The sequence below is a fragment of the Pangasianodon hypophthalmus genome, chromosome 24, assembly GCF_027358585.1.
Source record: "Pangasianodon hypophthalmus isolate fPanHyp1 chromosome 24, fPanHyp1.pri, whole genome shotgun sequence".
In the NCBI taxonomy this organism is placed as follows: Eukaryota; Metazoa; Chordata; class Actinopteri; order Siluriformes; family Pangasiidae; genus Pangasianodon; species Pangasianodon hypophthalmus.
The window spans coordinates 19021083-19029109 of record NC_069733.1 but is presented as its reverse complement, the minus strand read 5'-3'; the positions used below and the strand labels follow the sequence as shown (position 1 = coordinate 19029109).

Below are 8027 nucleotides of genomic sequence, written 5' to 3'. Positions count from 1 at the left end.
TTAAAAACCCCGAACAGTGCGCATGCGCGGTTCAAATGTTGACGCTCAAGCAGGGTGATTGAAAATGCGCATGCGCAGAGGTTTAAAAAACCAATGCCGGATGTACCAATGTTTACATTGTAGGGGTGGAAGCTTGGCAGATAAGCGTCCACATCTTTTTTTTAAAACTTGTATTTTAATTTAAACCTTTATATTTATGATTTAATACGTTTGTTCAATTTGTGTATTATTGAGAAATGGTTAATAACAGGAAGTCTTGTGTGTGTATTTACTTTTAAATAGGCGTGAATGGGCTCGCCTAACAGGAAGCGTCCATGTCCCAAATAAAGGGTTTAGAAATTAAAATGAAAGAATGTAGAAACAGGAAGTGTAATTGTTTATTTAATTCTAACATCTTGTAAATAAGTTATTTAAAGATATAGCTGTATATGTAGCTAATAACTGTTCTTAGCTTATGTCTGTATGTGTGTATAAGCTCAGATGATGAATCTAGCCTCATGGATTTGGAGTGTATAGAAGTAATAGAAGTGAGAATAGAATAAAATAAAATAGAATAGAAATTTCTGACATGTTTATCAGATGATCCACCAGGCTGTGCTACAATGAGGCCATGGTTGTGGTTTGGCTCCAGCAGATCAGGTGTGTGTAGTGGCACAGCTCTGATCCTGATCCTGATGATATTAGTCTGGCTTTGTGGAATTCACGCCAGTCTGAGTTTAGGGCCAGGAGGTGACTTCCCAGGTGTTTATGGTAAGTTGTGTCTTGCATGAACCTCTTTAATAATCTGCACCGTCTCGGTTTATGGCACACTATTTCTTTTGCAGATTTTATCTTCTACGCTGTGAGTCATGAGGAGTTTGTGTCTTTGCTCCACGACGTCGTCCTCTTGCTGTATCTCGGCCCGAGTCAGGAGAGGAAATGGGGCACGCTGGTCTTCCTTGTCCTGTCTCTTGTCTCTACGGTGCTCCTGCCACCTATTTACGCCCTCTTCCTCTTCGTGACGGGGGACGAAGCCAGTCGGATATGTGGTTTCTCGGGCACCCAGCTGGCTCTGTTCGCGGCTCAGTGTCGACAGAGCAAACAGAGACGAGCCCTGCGCTGTCTGCCTCGCTGGTCCCTGCCTTGGCTCGTCTTACTGGTCGATTTGTTCCTTCTTCCTAGCGCGCCAGGACTTCTGCACTTCTACGCCATCTGCCTGGGGCTTAACTGTATCCTTTACCTTGGATACTGTATAGAATAAATACAGAATAACCTTTATAAATATATATATATCTATATATATATATATCCCAATGACTGTCCTTAACATATTTCCAAGACAGCACTGAGTTAATTGAGATCCTGCAGCGGATCGAGGGTCTCGGCGTGTGCTCCTGCCTGCCAGCGTGGCTCTACGTCTCCAATAAATATCAACTACCAACCCACATCAGCCCCACACAGAGGTTATTCCACAATTTTACATGAAAAACCTTCCCTGTCAATCCAAAATGGCTTCCTCTTCACTATATACGCTCACTACCTAGGGCATAACATACTGGCACCACAGACGCACTGAAAACGCTTCTTTTATGTGTTTTTTTTATGTTGAGATAATTTTTTATGTTGAGATTATGTTAGAGTAAAACTACTCTGTATTTTTATTTATTTATTTATTTATTTAAGGCTAAAGTTTTGGCACCCTAGGCTTAATTTGGCTTGCTCACAGTGTCTTGTGTACTCTCAGAAATAAAGGTACCAAGCTGTACTTCTCCTGATCACTCGTCTGGTACCATCATGTTTGGTATGTCTTGGATGGGATATTTTTTTACACCTGGCAAACTTTCTAAATCATTTTAGGTATGTATTTAAGGTAAATATATTAAGGACTACTCCTAAAAGCTAATTAAAGGTGCACCATGTGCATTTCCTGAATAAAAGATACACACTAAAGGTATAATTGAGGTCTCCTTGATGGTACCAAACCAGTTACAGTGTAAAAGTACAGTCTGGTAGTTTGGTTTATTTCTGAGTGTGATGAATATTAGACCTGGTGAAAAGCTATAGTTATAGATCTCAGCCAGGGTGTAGATAGTTCTGGATTTAGATTAGTAACCGTACCGTACCGTACCGTGCCGTTCTGTACCACACTGTTACAAACCTGATGTTGACTTGTTTCCTTTTCAGATCTTTACCTCATGCCGAGTCTCATGCGGGACGCGTCGCTTCTACCAGCAGGTCCCAGTTGGAGGATCACACACGCCCCCAACCGTGGACACACACCGCGCCCGAGTGGCAACGAGAACCTGTTATGGCGACCGACGAGCAGCTATTGGACGAGGAGTTGCTAAGAGCGGGGATACTGGCATCGCTGCGGGACGCTCCTGAAGGCACAGCGGATAAAGTGGAAGTCCAGAAATCCTCGGTTTCTTCATTGAGGTGTTTTACAGTTTTAATTTTATCCTACAGCAAAATGGAGCAAATCTTTAACCTCAGACCACACTCGGCTCTCTCACTCGGCTCTCACACACTCGGCTCTCTCACTCGGCTCTCTCACTCGGCTCTCACACACTCGGCTCTCTCACTCGGCTCTCTCACTCGGCTCTCTCACTCGGCTCTCACACCCTCAGCTCTCACACTCGGCTCTCACACTCGGCTCTCACACTCGGCTCGCTCACTCGGCTCTCACACACTCGACTCTCTCACTCGGCTCTCACACACTCGACTCTCTCACTCGGCTCTCACACACTCGGCTCTCTCACTCGGCTCTCACACTCGGCTCTCTCACTCGGCTCTCACACACTCGGCTCTCTCACTCGGCTCTCTCACTCGGCTCTCACACACTCGGCTCTCACACACTCGGCTCTCTCACTCGGCTCTCACACACTCGGCTCTCTCACTCGGCTCTCACACACTCGGCTCTCTCACTCGGCTCTCACACACTCGGCTCTCTCACTCGGCTCTCACACACTCGGCTCTCACACTCGGCTCTCTCACTCGGCTCTCTCACTCGGCTCTCACACCCTCAGCTCTCACACTCGGCTCTCACACTCGGCTCTCTCACTCGGCTCGCTCACTCGGCTCTCACACACTCGACTCTCTCACTCGGCTCTCACACACTCGGCTCTCTCACTCGGCTCTCACACTCGGCTCTCTCACTCGGCTCTCACACACTCGGCTCTCTCACTCGGCTCTCTCACTCGGCTCTCTCACTCGGCTCTCACACACTCGGCTCTCACACTCGGCTCTCTCACTCGGCTCTCACACACTCGGCTCTCTCACTCGGCTCTCACACACTCGGCTCTCTCACTCGGCTCTCACACACTCGGCTCTCTCACTCGGCTCTCACACACTCGGCTCTCTCACTCGGCTCTCACACACTCGGCTCTCTCACTCGGCTCTCACACACTCGACTCTCTCACTCGGCTCTCACACACTTGGCTCTCTCACTCGGCTCTCTCACTCGGCTCTCACACACTCGACTCTCTCACTCAGCTCTCACACACTCTGCTCTCACACATTCGGCTCTCACACTCGGCTCTCACACTCGGCTCTAACACACTCAGCTCTCACACATTCAGCTGTCTCACACATTCAGCTCTCACACACTCGGCTCTAACACACTCAGCTCTCACACCCTCAGCTCTCACCCTCAGCTCTCACCCTCAGCTCTCACACCCTCAGCTCTCACACCCTTCTCTCACACTCGGCTCTCACACTCGGCTCTCACACACTCGGCTCTCACATTCGGCTCTCACACACTCGGCTCTCACACACTCGGCTCTCACACACTCGGCTCTCACACACACTCGGCTCTCACACACACTCGGCTCTCTCACACACTCGGCTCTCACACTCGGCTCTCACACCCTCAGCTCTCACACCCTCAGGTCTCACACCCTCAGCTCTCACACTCTTCTCTCACACTCGGCTCTCACACACTCGGCTCACACACACTCGGCTCTCACACACTCGGCTCTCACACTCGGCTCTCACACTCGGCTCTCACACACTCGGCTCTCACATTCGGCTCTCACACACTCGGCTCTCACACACTCGGCTCTCACACACACTCGGCTCTCTCACACACTCGGCTCTCACACACACTCGGCTCTCTCACACACTCGGCTCTCTCACACACTCGGCTCTCTCACACACTCGGCTCTCTCACACACTCGGCTCTCTCACACACTCGGCTCTCTCACACACTCGGCTCTCACACACTCGGCTCTCACACCCCCTCAGCTCTCACACCCCCTCAGCTCTCACACACACTCAGCTCTCACACCCCCTCAGCTCTCACACCCCCTCAGCTCTCTCACACACTCAGCTCTCTCACACTCAGCTCTCACACACTCAGCTCTCACACTCAGCTCTCACACCCCCTCAGCTCTCTCACACTCAGCTCTCTCACACTCAGCTCTCACACACTCAGCTCTCTCACACTCAGCTCTCTCACACTCAGCTCTCACACACTCAGCTCTCACACTCAGCTCTCACACTCAGCTCTCACACACTCAGCTCTCACACACACTCAGCTCTCACACACACTCAGCTCTCACACTCAGCTCTCACACTCAGCTCTCACACACTCAGCTCTCACACACACTCAGCTCTCACACACACTCAGCTCTCACACACACTCAGCTCTCACACACACTCAGCTCTCACACACTCAGCTCTCACACACTCAGCTCTCACACTCGGCTCTCACACACTCAGCTCTCTCACACACTCAGCTCTCACACTCGGCTCTTACACTCAGCTGGAACGTCCTGTCGTTTATAATCTTGGACAAAACTGCAAGGATTTTTGTGGCAGCCATCTTGGAAAACATGTGTCACTCTGCCACTTCGGCCCCGCCTCCAAAGATTTAAAAGCTGGAAATGATTTGGACGATAATACAGTTCCTGTTTGAGGTGGAATGTGTAAATATTTTATACACAATCTGTAAAATTTTAAATTAGATGACAAATATTAATGAAGATTTGACCTTTATTGCTTTATTAGTGTCATAGCTACAGAGCAAATCTAAACACACCGAACCAGTGTCCTGGCTGACTGCCTACATTTGGAGTAAACTCTTTCCTCCCTTTATTATTATTATTATTATTATTATTATTATTATTATTATTATTATTGTTATCAGGCTGCAGCAGCTGGAGAAGATGGGCTTCCCGATGGAGAAAGCCGTGGTGGCTCTGGCCGCGACTCCGCACCTGGACGGAGCGATTTCTCTGCTGATCGATGACCAGGTCGGTGAGGACGCTGTGGTCGTCTCTAAAGGGAAGAAAGCACCGAGCATGTGACCCGGACACGCTCAGGGACAGTGTGGACAACATCCCATAATACACACATGAACAAAATCTAATAATACGAGTGATATCAGACTTTTTATTTCTGCCTGTTACGCCTGGAGCTGAGAAAACTGAAGTGTTATTTATGGTTCTATAAGAGTGTGTGTGTGTGTGTGTGTGTGTGTGTGTGTGTTGGAGCAAAAAGATCAGAAGGTTGTTAAATAAAAAATATATAAATAATTTCCATGTGTTGATAATATCTATAAAAATAATCTTCAGTAAATAAAGAAATAAATACATAAACTCAGGCAATAAAACCTTAGATAAATAAATACATAAATTTCCTGAAAATAAAATATTAAAACTTTCATTTAATTTTTATTAATTTATGAATGTATACACAGAAGGATATACTGATGGATTTATTTATGAATTATACATATGAGTTTATTTCGTATTTTAAGAAGAATGTGAAACTTATTATAACTAACTTACATAAATTTATTAACCTTTATTTTGTAATGTTGCGTATTTCTGAGCTGGATGACGGCTGTGTGTGTGTGTGTGTGTGTGTGTGTGTGTGTGAGGAGAAAATTAATATTATTAATATTTGTGGTTGGTTAAAGTTCTTTTAAAGCAAAGAAGCTGTATAGAGGTGAGTTAAATCATTGTGTTTTTTGGAGTTTTAGTGACAGATGAAGATGATGATGATGATGATGACGATGTATTGCAAAGTGACGGATTACAAAATAAAATGAAAAAATAAAAAAGGAGGTTGGTTTTGATTTCAGGTTCTCTTTAAATTGTTATACACAGACAGCAATCATACACACAGAAAGATTCGATTTTAAGAAAGAAACATGAAACACTTTATTGTTTTAACGCTATTCCAAACACTTACAAGACGAAATCCGAGTAAAAGTTTTGAGAAGCCGTAAAATACTGAGGGGAGAAAATCCAATGTGACGATACATGACTTGTACAAAACACAGAAACATGAACTAAAAATCATTTTTAAATAATTAACATTCAGATAGAGATAAAAAAAAAAAAACAAGACAAAAGACGAGTCTTAAAAAAAGGAAGTCAGTTGAGTGTTTTAGCAGGAGAACGATAGAAAGCTGCGGACTGAAAGAAAAAAAGATTCAAGTGAATGTGAGTGAATTTCTCAAATGATCATCAATCAGCTTTTTAAAAAAAAAAAACGATTTCATCTTCAGTAAAGCACTTGAACGAACTGGGTGTGTTTGTAGACTATAGAGGAAAAAAAGGTTCTTCAGGGGTTCTTTAAGGGTTCACTGGTTAATTAAAGGTTCTTACGTAGAACTTTTAAAGGTTCCCTCTGAAGGACAGCCAAAGAACCCTTAAGAACTCGCTGAAGATTGTGTAGGTCATGATCATGATCATGATTTTTTTTTTTTTTTTAGAAAAAGGAGAGAAAAATGCCCTCTAAGTAACTCTGATGACTGAAGAAACATTTTTAGCCTGTAAATGTTTTTGTTGTTCTTTTAATAGCAGTATTTTGAATTTAAACACATTAATCCGCATTGCAATTAGAGACGTTTTCCCGGGGAGACGTGATGGATGCCGAGTGCACGATACACACTTTCAGCCCAGATTTTAATCACTGCAGCCTTTGTTTCCCCCGAGTCCTTGCTAATCCACCCCAGACCAACACATACGTCTGAGCAGTTTTAGCGAAATTCAGTTCAGAAACATGTTATTTACTTCTTTGTTGTTGTTGTTGTTGTTGTTGCATGAATGCTTTAAAAGGAGGTTTATAATTTTATGATATTCAGTTCATTATGGACTAAAGTCACATTCCAACTATTTTATCAAGACCAATAGCTTTAGTGACTTTTTTATTTCTCTCTTTTTCTGACTTTAAAACAACTACAGACTCGTCAGAGCTACTGCTCGGGGTACGTACTACACGCCGCTATGACTGAAGGCCGATGAGAAACAAACAGATCCACGTTATAAGGATGAAATTATCTCGTATCTCGTAAAATGTTTGCTAGCCAGATTTGGTTCCTATGAGCAGGTGTTGTGCAACATATTTTTCAGCTAGGACTTTTAATACTGCTTTTCACACGGTCTTTAAACCTGGACAGATTCCCTATTTTTAAAAATGCACTTGATTATTATCTTTAATAAGAAATTAAGAAAAAAGTGAGAACGGTTGATGACTTTGACATAATGAAGTCTAAGTAACTTGCTGTAGTGTATTTATGCAAAAGCATGAGAAAATATTTAAACAAATATCCCATAAGCAGCGATCAATAGGGGTCCAAGCACTTCCAAAAATTCAAAAATTTCCACTTTTATGGTCAAATAATTGAGAAATTGTAAGCTGTTTTATGGTAATGGTCCAGTTAGTCCGAAAAGTAGGAAGCAGCCAAGATTCAGGACCAAATGTTGGGTTTCTACACTTCACGTTTTTTTGCTCCACCCTCAATATATTTTCAGGTTGAAAAGAAATCTGTTAAAAATCAGGGAAAAAGTACAGTAGTGTTTCCAAGCACTACTTTTATAGACTCGTCATTATGATGAAGGAATGATTGGAGGGTGGCGTACATATTTTAGCTCATAAATTATTTAAAATTGGAAATAAAATAAAATAAAACTTGGGCTGAAATGATGTAGTGTGCACTTGGCATTAGTTGTACTTGTGGTGGAAACTCAAAGCTCTAAACATGGCAAGGAATTCTGTATGATGTTTTAGTAATAAATTCCAAATTAAACTGCAAATAA

At 43.7% G+C, this 8027-nt stretch overlaps 1 protein-coding gene across 1 annotated transcript; it reads left to right on the top strand.

Moving 5' to 3' along the window:
- Window positions 1-79: 79 nt before the first annotated feature.
- rhbdd3 (rhomboid domain containing 3) lies at window positions 80-5991 on the top strand. Its single transcript, XM_026931308.3, has 5 exons — window positions 80-750; window positions 825-1208; window positions 1319-1442; window positions 2164-2415; window positions 5126-5991. The coding sequence occupies exons 1-5, from the start codon at window positions 603-605 to the stop codon at window positions 5283-5285; spliced, it is 1068 nt and encodes a 355-aa protein (XP_026787109.1). The 5' UTR covers window positions 80-602; the 3' UTR covers window positions 5286-5991.
- The last annotated feature ends 2036 nt before the right edge of the window (window positions 5992-8027 follow it).

Coding starts and splice junctions, on each gene's coding strand:
- rhbdd3 (XM_026931308.3), top strand. CDS start 603: ATGAGGCCATGGTTGTGGTTTGGCTCCAGCAGATCAGGTGTGTGTAGT. Junction 1,209..1,318: donor CATCTGCCTGGGGCTTAACT/GTATCCTTTACC, acceptor CATATTTCCAAG/ACAGCACTGAGTTAATTGAG. Junction 2,416..5,125: donor TCCTCGGTTTCTTCATTGAG/GTGTTTTACAGT, acceptor TATTGTTATCAG/GCTGCAGCAGCTGGAGAAGA.